General features: G+C 34.1%; 1 protein-coding gene across 1 annotated transcript in view; it reads right to left on the bottom strand.

The window, feature by feature from the left end:
- The window catches only part of LOC123563399 (COP9 signalosome complex subunit 4-like), a 30,487-nt gene continuing 16,046 nt past the window's right edge, over nt 1-14,441 (bottom strand). Inside the window, exons 3-12 of the mRNA XM_053531232.1 lie at nt 13,400-13,551; nt 11,797-11,900; nt 10,951-11,104; nt 10,185-10,187; nt 9,330-9,477; nt 8,065-8,149; nt 7,640-7,725; nt 6,308-6,423; nt 2,513-2,597; nt 1-529 (exon numbers count right to left, since the gene is read on the bottom strand). Coding sequence (XP_053387207.1) covers nt 396-529; nt 2,513-2,597; nt 6,308-6,423; nt 7,640-7,725; nt 8,065-8,149; nt 9,330-9,477; nt 10,185-10,187; nt 10,951-11,104; nt 11,797-11,900; nt 13,400-13,551 — 1,067 coding nt within the window. The 3' untranslated portion in view covers nt 1-395. The remainder of the gene's footprint in view (nt 530-2,512; nt 2,598-6,307; nt 6,424-7,639; nt 7,726-8,064; nt 8,150-9,329; nt 9,478-10,184; nt 10,188-10,950; nt 11,105-11,796; nt 11,901-13,399; nt 13,552-14,441) is intronic.

Genomic DNA, 14,441 nt, shown 5'->3' with positions numbered 1-14,441 from the left:
TTTAAGACTGTTTGACATTTATTTTAACAATTTACAGTACAATACAAGACAGTACTATTTATGCAAAACAAGAAAAGAAATTTTCCTTTCACTTGATGGAAACATGTGTAGATTTTGCACTTTTTGCTTTATAGCACTTTCATCACAGTATGACTGCTATATTCTGTATCACTGTAATGACAGATTTCACTGTATGATTGGTATGGCATCACTGTATGGCTGATATAATCCTTCCAGCATGTGTATTCATCCTCAGATAAATTTCTTCATAAGTTCACCATACTTTGATAACTTTTGAAATACAGAAAGAATCAATCAGTTGTACTTTCAGTTGATTTTCTGTGTGCATTTCCTATGTTTCAACATCAAAATCTACGCATCTATAAACAAGCTCTTCATTGGTTCATTTGAGCTTCCATTGTTCTTAACAACCAATCAGGTTGTGTAACAGTTATTTTTTCAATAATGTTGTTCACTTGGAAACACAAGCTCTGTATCTGTTTGTCCCAGGTCGGCAATGTTTCCCGAGCTGCAATTACAGGACAAAATATCATGCCAATTCTAGTTTTAAAATATTACATATAGTCTTCTATGAATGAAAGTAAATTGGTTTATTTTGGGTTTAGCACCATTTTTCAAAAGTAGTTCACTTCTGTAATGGTCTGCAGTTAACAAAACAAGTGATCCTGGGTTCTGTACCAGTACAAACTTGTTCTAAGCAAGAAACTGCCAACTTCTCCACAGGAACCAGAAGTAGAGGACAAATGATTTCAGATATTATGTCTTGTATCAAATTGTCACAGAGTAAATACACCTTGCCACATGACCCTACAATACATAAATCTGTGCTCTCTCTATTTAGCTAAGCCACAATCATCCAGAACTGTAAGCCTAAATACGCACACTCAAATGAAGTGGTGAAAAGTCCTCAAACAAGAGCTGTCTGATGACAGCGCGCTCGACTATTCGAAGAATTGACTGAAGAATGGGGTTAAAATATTTCCACAGATATTCAGACAAAAGAAACAAATAGATTAGACAAACAATGTTCCTGTATTTCTTTGATTTCGATAAGTCTTGCACTAAATGGCAATGTATGAACCAATTTCAAAGTCCAAAAAGCGCCATAATTCAGTCAAAATAGTTATGTACTCTTGCCTACAGATGGAAATCATAATGATAAACAAGTGTTCAAAGTTTAAAAGCCATATGTCAAATAGTTTTGACAAAAGGTGGACTTGTATGAAAACAGAACCAATTTCGAAGTCCAGAAAGGGCCATAAATCAGCCAAAATAGATGACAGAGTTATGTACTCTTTCCTACAGACAGAGATTATTATACTAAACAAGTGATAAAAGTTTCAAAGCCATATGTCAAACACTTTACAAAAAATATGAACTGGTACGAAAAACTTATCCAAGTCAAAAGGGGCCATAATTCAGCCAAAATCCTTGATGGAGTTATGTACTCTTGCCTATAACTGGATATGGTGATGGTAAACAGGTGTTGAAAGTTTCAAAGCTTTATCTCAAAAGACTTTGTCAAAATATGAACTGGTACGAAATATTAACCATGATTTCTAAGTCAAAAAGGGCCATAATTCAGCCAAAATCCTTGATGGAGATATGTGCTCTTGCCTATAATTGGACATGGTGATGGTAAACAAGTGTTGAAAGTTTCAAAGCTTTATCTCAAAAGACTTTGTCAAAATATGAACTGGTACGAAAAACTTAACCAAGATTTCTAAGTCGAAAGGGGCCATAATTCAGCCAAAATACTTGATGGAGTTATGTACTCTTGCCTATAACTGGCCACGGTGATGGTAAACAAGTGTTGAAAGTTTCAAAGCTTTATCTTAAAAGACTTTGTCAAAATATGAACTGGTACGAAAAACTTAACCATGATTTCTAAGTCAAAAGGGGCCATAATTCAGCCAAAATCCTTGATGGAGTTATGTACTCTTGCCTATAACTGGCCATGGTGATGGTAAATAAGTGTTGAAAGTTTCAAAGCTTTATCTCAAAAGACTTTGTCAAAATGTGGACTGGTACGAAAAACTTAACCAAGGTGTGACGCCGACGCCGTGGTGAGTAGGATAGCTCTACTTATTCTTCGAATAGTCGAGCTAAAAATATGACATTGTGAGCTTTTGGGTTTTTGGTTGTTTTTTGTGGTGGAGGAAGACCCACGGTGCTCCTACAGACATTATCTCATTATGTCATTTCTCATGTTACAATACAATACAATACAAATTTTATTTAAAGTTGGTGCATTACCGACATGTTATCGCTCAATGCCAAAAATAAGGAAATTGTAACCTAGTTAAATGACATCTGCAGTGGGCTCAACTGGAAATAAGTTGTTTCATCCTTTCCAGGTGGGGACTTTTGTCAACTGACCATGCTAAATTAGAAATCTTTACATTTAGAATGTAATCTATTTAATTCCCAGAACAACTCGTACAAAAGTTTATTACAGCATAAACAGAACTTAGTACAGTAAAACACTTACATTCAAAGTGTACTATGGAATCAATCTGATCTATGTAACCATTCATTCTTCCTTCAGTGATCATCTGGGAAGCTATTTTCTCTGCCTGAAAGTAGTGCATGCTAATAAAGCAAATGAAGTTCTGTAAAAGCTTCTTAGCTTTCGTTTTAAAGTGACATGTCTCCAGACATACGCTGTAGTATCAAATATTTTAAAACAGATAGCAGCATCTTTATCAACAAGAGCTGTCAGTGGACAGCGCGCTCATCTATTCTCAGTGCTTGATAGTATAATATAAGCTATGAGTAAAACTTTAACATTACAATAAGCATATTCTAAGTCGAAAAGGGGCCATAATTCAGTCAAAATGCTTGAAAGAGTTACCTCCTCCTTTTTACAGACTGGGGTCATGATGGTAAACAAGTATGCAAAATATCACAGCAATATCTCAATGGACTTTGAAAATATTTGGGGTGGTACGCAAACTTCAACATTTATTCTAAGTCGAAAAGGGGCCATAATTCAGTCAAAATGCTTGATAGAGTTGCCTCCTCCTTTTTACAGACTGGGGTCATGATGGTAAACAAGTATGTAAAATATCAAAGCAATATCTCAATTGACTTTGAAAATATTTGGGGTGGTACGCAAACTTTAACATTTACTCTAAGTCGAAAAGGGGCCATAATTCAGTCAAAATGCTTGATAGAGTGACCTCCTCCTTTTTACAGACTGGGGTCATGATGGTTAACAAGTATGCAAAATATGAAAGCAATATCTCAATGGACTTTGAAAATATTTGGGGTGGTACGCAAACTTTAACATTTGTGTGACGCTCATGCTAACGCTCGGGCTCACGCCGGGGCGAGTAGGATAGCTCCCCTATTCTTCGAATAGTCGAGCTAAAAATCAATATTTATACTCTAACCAACAAATATGTAAAGACGACCAATTAATCTCTTTGCCATCTGGATTTCTTATCGCACTTACCCTGAAGATCTTCACAAAATAAAATGACTTTAGACAAACAGTAAAACTTGCTTAGAAGGAACTCGGTGGGGGCACAAAAAGGGTTTCTTATATCCCAGGTACCCTTTATCTATATATAGCGAAGTGAACTGTAAAACAAACATCTGCTTTATAGCACTTGCAAAACTGTGATTGAGCCTTTGTTTATGTGTCTGATTGCTCTTTTATCAGAATAAAATGTACTTACATATTTATATTCATTTATTGATAGATTTTATATTGATCTATCGTTGATATAATTTTTACTTTTCCTTCCAATTCAGTTTTTCAGTATTGGTGATAACTGATAACTTTTGTTTAATTATCAATTGTCAAGGGAACTAACTGCTTTGATAAATTTGGAATTTGTATTCAGATGATTATCCATTTAACATGAAAACACATGACCATTGTAAGATGTACATTCATGTAACAGCAGCCTTCTCGTACGTAGTTAAAATATACCGGTATGCTTATCATAATTGTGCTGTTAGGCACTCTGTCCCACAATGATGATGAAAGGTGACTACATATTTTTCTCACCTACTACTGCATGTTAGAGATAAAGGTGTTTAAATAAAAGGTTGTTATTATTCAAACTATACATGAACTGATCATAAAATAAAAATAATGTAATCATACATTAAGTTAAGAATTTCTAAGTTTGCACACTTTAGTGTGTTACCACTGGTAGTAAATCTTGAAACTACGGACTAAGTTTGTTATAAATGAATGAATAGTCATGTTAGGACATAGAAATGTGTTCCTTATAACTTGTTTTTGCAATATCTGAGTTCATTATATCTAAATGTTTTCATTTAAATATACAGAGTTCACGATAAGCAAGTTTTACTGTAATTCAGCTGTGCATTGACCAGGGGTCCTGAAATATTTTCAGAGTCTACTTGTCCACGGACAAGTTGGACCCACAAATCCACTTGTCCGTACCAAAGAAGAACTTGTCCGTACTTTTTAGTTTAAAAAGGAAAGGATCAGCATTATCATTACTGAATAAACAAATAATATAAACATACACTTCTGTTGACTTCTATTTTAACTTATATAAAGTTTTTATGTTATGACTAGAACCATCCTTTTGAAAATATGTTATAACTAGCAAGCTTAGTGACTAGAACATCCACTTGAAAATATGTTATGACTAGCAAGTTTAGTGAGTAGAGAATAATTAACAACACTCGAACACATGCCATTGACAAAAATAATCTCAGTATGCCTAGAACTTCTACCCTCACTGAATACTGCACTGGTCTTTCAGGGGTCCTGAAACAGGCTGGTAACATTGCCCGATCGGGCTTATGACACAAAAAGTAATATTTCTTGACAAATAATGAAGAAATTTCTTTCAAACTTGGTCCATTTATTAAGCATTACATATAATGCTTATCAAGATAGAAATAACTTTGTTGCCTTCAGTTTTGTTAGAATTACTTCCCTTTTTCAGATTTTTATGATGCATAATTTTTGAAGTCCAAAATATTATGTTTTAATGCAATGTTTAAAACAGAAAAGGGTTCAATGGCTTTTTAGTGCTCCAAACTTGTGCGCCAATACCTTTATTCTATATATTTAGGGTAAATACTTTGTTTCTAGTGCAGATGTATGAGCAATTTTTTTAGGACTAACATTTTTCTATAATGTTGTAAGTGAAAGCAGAGTAAAATGTTTACATTCATGTACTAGCGCAATAATTTAGAGCATTAGAAAGCCATATAACCCTTTTTTGTTTTAAACTTAGCATTAGAACATTGTTTTTTTTTTGACTTCAAAGATAATGCGTCATAAAAATCTGAAAAGGGGAAATAATTCTACCAAAACTGAAGGCAACCAAGTTATTTTTATTCTAATTTGTATCATTTGTTATGCTTAACAAATGGACTAAGTTTGAAAGAAATATCTTCATTATTTTTCAAGAAATATTACTTTTTGTGTCATAAGCCCGATCGGGCAATGTTACCAGCCTGTGAAATAAGCTGTCCGAGTTGTTAAATGTCAAAACAATCGACTCGAAAAATTAAGCCACAAATTTTGGCTACTAAACTTTTTTACATAGCGTAACCTAGCTAATGGATTTTCTGAAAATCAAAAATGAAAGTAGATAACGGGAATCCCCAGACTGGCACTCATTTTCAACTTCACGGTTTAATTTTCCAATAATGATCATTAAATGTAGTAAACCAGTCCACGTGTCTATAAATGGCTGCATACATTTTTGTTTTGATGATTTAAGGGTCATAAATGATCACAAACAGATTAGATATTGCCTTTAGGCATGCGGAAATCACAGATGACGCAGATTATTTTCGTTTTTATAAAATGTTTTCCACGGAAATTTTACTTGTCCCTGGACAAGCCAGCTTCTAAAAACTGCTTGTCCGGACCGAGGAATCCACGAATCGGACAACTCGGACAGCTTATTTCAGGACCCCTGATTGAAGTTGAACTACTATATATTCTGATGTTTTCACAAGGCTGCAAGTTATCAATTTTCCAAATTGGTTTGTAAGGTAGTAAATCGCAGTGTATCATGGCCAACTTAAGAACTTAGTAAAATAATAACAGAATAACAGTATTCCCACCCCACCCCCCAACACCCGAGTACTGATTTTTATGCATACAGTAGATTACCAATAAAGCAAAATATTACTCAAAACAATTTTACAGTACATAAAATTGCCTTATTGAACTAGCTTGCATGCCTTGTGTTAATGAAGAAAACTCTTGTCATTTATACCAGTAAATTAACAAGAAGAGAATTTTTTTTAAAAATTCAAAGTTACAAATTTTACTCACTTTAGCAGGTGGTATTTCTAGCAGAGAACCAAGTTCAGGAAATGAAATATTGTTATACAGTTTACTGGCAGACAATAAGTTATGTTCTATCACTGCTCTAGCTAATATTGTTGATCCTGAAACGCAGAAACAAACATAATCTCTACCTGGTCTATCAATGTAAACTTATTTTGCTTGGGTAGAAAAATAAAGACAAATGTAAAACATAACATAAAAGAAGCACTATTTACAAAATACTACCACTGAAATAACAACGTTTACTTTAACAGACAGTCTTGCCAGTGAAAATGAATATCCAAATGTTCAACACTGAGACAAAGTATTCTAAACCATTCAAACTACTGAAGCACTGTTTGTGACTGACTGGGTTAAGAGCTATAACTTGAAACTCTTTATCTCTAATTCCAAGGCACCGGGCATTTTACTTCAAGATAATCAAAATTTAACCTAAAAATGATACTTACATTTTTCTCTAAGTGTTAACCTAATATAACATTAATGGTTCAATATATGCAATGTCCTTATTTTAGGAACACACTTTTTGTTTGACACATCAAGACGTAAATGTTTAGAAGTTTAGGTCCTTTCATTTATATGTCTCAGGTATCCATCTTTTAACCACAGAATTTGTATGCATACTTCAGATTTGTTTAATTTTGGGGGGAAAAAAATTCAGTCATATATGGTGATCAATTAACCTAATTACTTAGGGCAAATAATTAAGAACTAACCAAGATGAAGAAGAGGTTATGGACTATGACCTTAGACATGTTATTGTGCTCGACCTATTGAATTCAATAAGAAAGCTCCACACTGCAGAAGCCATTGATAACTAAATATCTGTAAATATCCATTTAAGTCTTTTATGTAACCTATATAATTATTATCAATGTGTATTCTGGCATAAAACTGCTGTTATTGTCACTTTTCGGTGGTGTTATAACAGGAGAGAAAACATGTATTAACAGAGAGATTCTTGCGCTCGCGTGCTGTTGAAACACATTTTTATCTATGTACATTCATGTTAACATATTACAGCCCCAAATCAGATCATTCAAAAGAAAATGACGTCAACGTGAAAAACGCTGACATTCCCATGCATTTCATGAAAATTAATGATGTTGATGGACAATATATTCATTTATTAGTTTTTACGCATTTTATGCTAGAATAGCATTACAGCACATTCATGCTATAACATCTTCAGAATCCCTCGAGAATTGTTTGTACCCCCAGGATTCTGCAGATGTTATAACAGGAAAAGACATGCGTTATCCCTATAACAGTATATTTCTGAATGCCAAGATAAATCAAACAATATGTATAGCGTACCATCAGATGTGACTGCTTTCTGATGTGGCTGTAACAAAGCAGCAAATTCCTCCAGCTCACTACTGCGTATGATTCTATCCAAATACCTGAAAAGTAAAATATATTGTAATAGTCAATTTAAATCCAGTTTAGATTTATCAATCTGAACTGACTACAGAACAAGTTCTGTTAGCTTCAATTACTCACACTAGATAGCTGTTTTTGATAGATTACATTTATAGATAATTTAAATGGATTACTCCTAGCAAGAAACTGAAAGGTTGCCCACATACAAAGATATCAATGATGATAAATAATCTCTGACATACTATCTTTGGTATGAAATATTACATGTATTACATGGTTGTGTTTAAAGTCTGCATGGACGCCATGCTCCATCTCTTAACTAAAACCACACATATTTTGCTTAATACTCCAAAGCTTACATTTTCTCTAGGATATTGTATGCTGGTAATTTCTGACACCTTTCATCTTTAAACAGAGTGGCCAGCATTCTAGACCTTTGTTGTCCTGAAACAAAAAATGACAGGCCAAAATATATCATGAAATGCTGATAAATCAGAGCAAAGAGGATACATGATTAACCCTTACCCTGCTAGATTTCTATAATGAACTTGTCCATCTTTCAATTTGGATAGTACCATTAACTGTTAAAAGGGGTACTTACCATAAAGATACTGACTGAATGGCGAACAGTGCAGATCTTGATCAGACTGTACGGATGTGCAGGCTGATCAAGATCTACACTGGTCGCAAAGGCAGAATCAATCATGCCCAGCATGATAAGGGCTAACCTTGTATCATATTTTCATGGTACTGCAGAAAATGTTCTCTCAAGTTTGTCTGGATAAAACATTTTTTATTAAGTTTCATGTCATTTTTCAACAATATTTCAGTTCTATATATGGCAGTCACTTAACCATGACAACAGTGATGGGGGCTTGTGTGAACGTACATATATTGTTTACTTTTAAATCAACAAGAGCATGAACTTAATTTTTTATTTAAATGTAAAATCAATCTACATTGCAAGTCAGATGTTATATTTTGTCCATTTGAAATTTCTTGTGACTGCAAAAATTGTTTGAGTGCAAAAGTAAATTAAATTCTATCCCTTATTTTTCACAATTTAAATTGTCTTATTTTATTTATTGTTTTTTATTCTTTATTGCAATATAATGAAAACTTTAAAGTTGTAACATTCTAGTACAGTAAAGTACAATGTACGTCAAAGTCCTCTCATCTATAAATTTAGTATCATTTTGACAACAAAAAGAGCTAGATGAATGTGAAATAGCTATCAGTGTATAAGACTCAAGCCACATAAGATGGATGAAAACATTACAATGATCATACATGAAAGACAGCAGGGGAATTCAACGAGAACCTGCGTGTTAAGGAAGTTTCATTTCTGCACTGCCCTAAAGGTTGGGGAAAACCCATCTGAAACTGGCAGACATGTAAAATAATCTGTCTTACCTAATGTTTAATGTCATGCCATTTTCACAAACATTTCAAACAAAACTGGCTAACATTTCTCTCCATGCCTCTGTGCCAAAACTTCACATAAAATGATGGTAGTATGGACAACTAGCCTATCCAAAGCTAAACCATCTACACTTTTTCCTCTCATTAAGTAGAAAAGAAATCAAATGCTGGTCAAAATTTGCGTCTATTTATAGATACAAACCTGCTGAAGCTAGAACGGTACAGATGAGAGCATTTTTCAATGCCGTAATCCTCTCCTCCTCTGCAATAATACTTTTATATGACAACTCATTGTACCTCACCGCGGCCTCAATAAACTTTCTACGGAAATCTAGGACTCTTGCATAGCACTTAGCTGTTAGAGAGAATATAAAAATAGTAAAAAAGTTTGCATTATCATCTATTTTAGAACACATTTTTAACCAGTATATTTAATATTAGTTTCGTTGTGGTTTTAATTACGCACTCCGACCAATAATTTTAAGTTCATTTATGAGAACATTCATAGCTTTTGGATAGTGAGAAAGAGAATAGCCAGTGCCCTACTTTCCATGTAATTATTTATCAATATCAACAGCTGCCGGGACACCTGGTTTGAGAATCCTACCGACTTTGATTAGACCTGCCTGGACTGGCTTCCGCACATGTAAGTAATTCAAGTAACCATGAGAAGGCTGACGACTCCCATCATCACAATGGGGCAAGTGCGTGTGACGACTTCAGCAACCTTAATACCACTTGGCCATCATGCAGGCCCCTTTTACAAAGATATAGAAATAGAATATTAACAATACTTATTACCAAAATCTTATGTTAAAAATTTCATAATTTTAAGATATTGGATGCAAAAATAACAGTAGTTTTAAAAATTTGACACCGAGTCGATGGTTTCAGGCAACTGTGACCTTTCAATTTTTAAACCTATTTTGTGACCGAAATTGCGAGATGAAACATTAATGTCAAAATATTCGAATAATATGTCAATATCACATATACTACTATGGAAAACAGTGATAAACTAGAGCTGCTTTTGAGAAAAGCGCATGTCTCCCACAACTGCCTAATCATCTGAATAATAAGTCTGTCTTTATATACTGTTTACTCACAGAAAATATACCTTTAATAGTTTTGGAGTAAGTGTTGGAGTAAGCGGCCTATTGGTAATTCAAGGGCCATAAGTTTGGTGAAGATTGGATGAGAAATGTTCGACTTGCGGACAAGATTTCTGACAGATGGACGGACACACAGACAGACAGACAGGAGTAAATCAATATGTCTCCCACCACATAGTGGTGTGGGAGACATAATAATGTTTACTATGATGGATGTTTTTGTGTGTGTTTGTACCAAATTGAGCGAACACCAGATAGGAACACATACAATGATCAACGAATCTCCTGACCCTTGGGTCTAAATGACCATCCTGAGACAAAAATTAAGTCTGGTTGAAATCAAAAGAGAAGTTTTTCAGAAGAATTCTAGAAAAACTGTTTTAATTTAAATACAAAAATATGCTAGTATATTAAATACTTCTCTTTCTAATATAGGCAAGTGCAATAAGCACCCCTCAAATTATGCATGAGGCTCCTTAAGTGACTCTATCCTGTGAATACTAAAGTTACATACTAAAAGAGTGATCTTGTTAAGCAGTGAAAATTTTAAATGCATAAAGATATATCTATATATACAGGTACACTGGAGGATAAATTTCCACACTAACTTGACATTCATATACACTTTACATTGAATATTTACCCTCTGACAGTGTTGCATTTATCAATGTAAGACTGCAGTAACTCCTCTATAGTCTGTTCAGACTTTACCTTATAATGTATCTGTAGTTCATGGTTCTGTGAGTCTGTCTGTAACAATGATGCACGGTTAATGTAAGCCTCTGCTTGAACTGGGTCTGAATCCTCTAAATATAAGCGAGCAATCTTCAAGTAGGTCTCTAGTTTATAATCTGTGGTATATTGCCTAAAATGTCAAATTATGAAATAATAATGTTACAACGTAACACAAATGAAATTGTATGGAAAATTCCGAAATTAAAACAAATTTCTGGGTATAGCAAGACTTCAAATAAGGTAGTGTAAAGTTTAAATTCAAGGTGAGGGAATGTTCTTTTTGTCAAATTATTGACTTAAGAAAATTATGTGTAAGCAATTTGGCCTCAATCTCATGTAGAAAGTTCATCAGGGCTTCTCAGCAGGAAAATAGGAAGAGGCCTTTGATCTTTCAAGTTGGAAAATTTAGACATGATAATTGCCCATTTTGTTGAAAAGGCATGTTGTCTGTTTTTTGGGGGCTAAGCACCAGTTTTCAATAATATTTCAGTTACGTAATAGCAGGCAATTTGCCTGACTCGTGTTTCTGCATTCTGTTCCAGGACTAAACTGTTCTCTGCAAGTAACTGTCAACTTCTCCACAAGTATGAGATGGAGGACAAATTACTTCCAATACAATGGCTTCTCTCAAATCATCCACAAGAACAAACCCCTTGCACTGTGATCTAACTCACGACTAAAAGATCCATAGATCTACACTCTCCCTATTGATTTTGGGCACTGTAACTTCTTGTAACAGGGAACAGAGGTTTGTAACAGAATCCAAAGTTAGGTGGCTTCCCAAACCAAAAACGGCTCATTATTAAAAGAGAATCCTCTTACTTTTGTCCAGTTTCCAATGGGATTCCTACAAGTATATTAGCTGCTTCCTTCCAGGAACCTTCCCTCTCGTATATATCTGCCAGGTGTTGTCTGATTGCAGCTACCTGTAACAATACACTGTTAATATTGACATCATAAATGACATGATTGGAATATTTGTAAACTTAAAACTGTCCGCCTTGCCATTTTCTTGCAAATTTTGTAACATTGTTTCTGTGGAAGATTGAAACAAGCCTCAAACATGAGACTTTTCTGAGTGGCCTCTGAGAAGAAATAAGGTATGACTTCACTAAATACAGTTAACCCTTTGCCTACTGGCAGCAAGTGATTCTGCACTGTTCGCTATTCAGTTTGTATCTTTTAGGTAAGCACCCCTTTTAACAGTTAATGGTACTGCCCAAATTGAAAGATGGACAAGTTCATTATAGAAATTTAGCAGGGTATGGGTCAACTATTTTTTCATTTTGCATACTGCATATAAATGATAGAGTAGTTGAAAACTACATCTTTGGCTGACCAATTCGAATCTTTTGAGAAACAAAAGCTCTATGTGGAGACAGCACAATTAACTAGTACAGATGTGAAATAACTATCTTAAGTCTGAATCAAATCCTTTAGTAATAACCAAGATAATGTGATTTTAAACAGAAATTTTAAGTAAAAAGAAAGCATTATTCATTAAATATTGGTGCTAAAATTATGGTCCTTATGTCATAAGATGAGAGAAATTATTATGAACAACTGATTTCAGTCTGAAGCAAAGTCATCAAGAAATAACAAAGTGAAATTGCATCAAAACTTTTAGCCAACCCCTACACACAAATGTAACAAGATCACTGCCATGCAGGTGCAGACACTCATCTGATTTTTTTGTCTCTGTATAATAGAAATATTGTCAAACCCATGATTTTCTCAGTCCAAAAGGGGCCATAATTCTTGCCAAAAAGCAATGTAGAGTTACAGTACTTGCTGTGCAAAATCAGCTTTTAGTGGCGAATAACTGCTCCAAGTTTTAAAGCAATAGCTTTGACCATTAAGGAGAAAAGTTGACCAAAACGCAAAACTTAACCGAGAAATCTGATATTTTCTAAGTCCAGAAGGGGCCATAATTTTTGCAAAAAGCAGGATGGAGTTATGTTTCTTGCTGTACAGAGTCGGCTTTTGATGGTGAACAAGTGTTGCAAGTTTTAAAGCAATAGCTTTGATAGTTTAGGAGAAAAGCTGACCAAAACATAAAACTTAACCAGACAATGCAGATGCCTACGCTGATCAAGTGATGACAAGAACTCATCTTTTTTTTTTTCAAAAAATCAGAGGAGCTAAAAATGAGAAAGATAGCTCTCCGTATATACTTTGCATAGGGAAATTAATTTTTTAGAACAAAGACATTGTCTGGAAGACTGAACCTAGTTTGAGACAAAAGATATTCTGAATGTTGTACATAATACATACACACCAATACAGTAACAGGCAAATGTATATACCGTACCCCTAATCCAACAGAGGCAAGTAAATCTAAACAAGATAAAGCATCAGATACTGTTTTTATTGTTCTAAGTCATTGTGTTTCATTCATGAACTAAACAGGAGATAAACACTCTACCTGCTCTTCAAATGAGATGACTCTTGCTTGAACCTTCTCCAGTGTGAAGTGTGCAACCTGTTTGGCAATACCATCTTCAAGTTGCAGTAAATGTACACAGAAGTCACTCAGTAACTGTCTGGATATCACGAGGCTTACAACTTCATTCAACACTGAAAAATAAGGTAGGGTCACTACCATGCAACCAGTTTATTTCATGGGAATGAAATTCCACACTTTTGACCAAAACAGGTAACTCTCGGGGATATGAAATAATGGATACCAACTTTCAAAAATTTATGATTTCACAGTACATTTGTATATGCTAGCTAGATCTAAGACCACTTTCAGTTACATTGTCATATTACCTGCAGATTACTCCTGGACCCCAAGCATTAACTTTGTCTTGATCTCCACAAGCAACTGACAACTTCAACAAATGAAACACAGACTGACTCATCTGTCATTTATCTTAGTAAACATTTGCCTATGCTGGAAATCCAATACTCCATCTCTCCATCTTTAAACTTACAACACAGACTCAACATGCAAGAGATTTGTTGAAGTAATGAATATACACCTCATATGATTAGGAGTTCAAAGATCTCTACTGAACAGTATTACATATACAGCCATATTTACTACGTTTTTTTCAAGTTTCACAAAGATTTTAATTTTTTGTTAGAAACTGATAAAGCAGCTGTATAAACATAAAATATCATATAAAACATTCAGCAGTTTAAAAAGCACTACTTCCAATGTTGCACATGAACATGCATTATCAAAACATAAACAGAGGTAACATATTAATATCCACTGCATCGTATCTTGATTAAATATTCAAATATTTGAGATAACAATTACTGAAATTGTGAAAGAAAAATAAATACATTTTATGTTCATATAAAAAAATATGGCAGCCACAATTTAACCAAAGTTATCATCCTTTAAAAATTCTGTTTTATTATTATTCCTTATTCTACTTTTTGAACTGCCATGCTTTTTTTGGGAAATTTAATACAATATGACAATACATGCAAGACATTGAGCAACTATTTTCAAC

This window comes from Mercenaria mercenaria, chromosome 2 (genome assembly GCF_021730395.1).
Source record: "Mercenaria mercenaria strain notata chromosome 2, MADL_Memer_1, whole genome shotgun sequence".
NCBI classification, from domain to species: domain Eukaryota; kingdom Metazoa; phylum Mollusca; class Bivalvia; order Venerida; family Veneridae; genus Mercenaria; species Mercenaria mercenaria.
The sequence above is the reverse complement of the archived record's forward strand: the minus strand, read 5'-3'. Positions and strand labels throughout refer to the sequence as shown.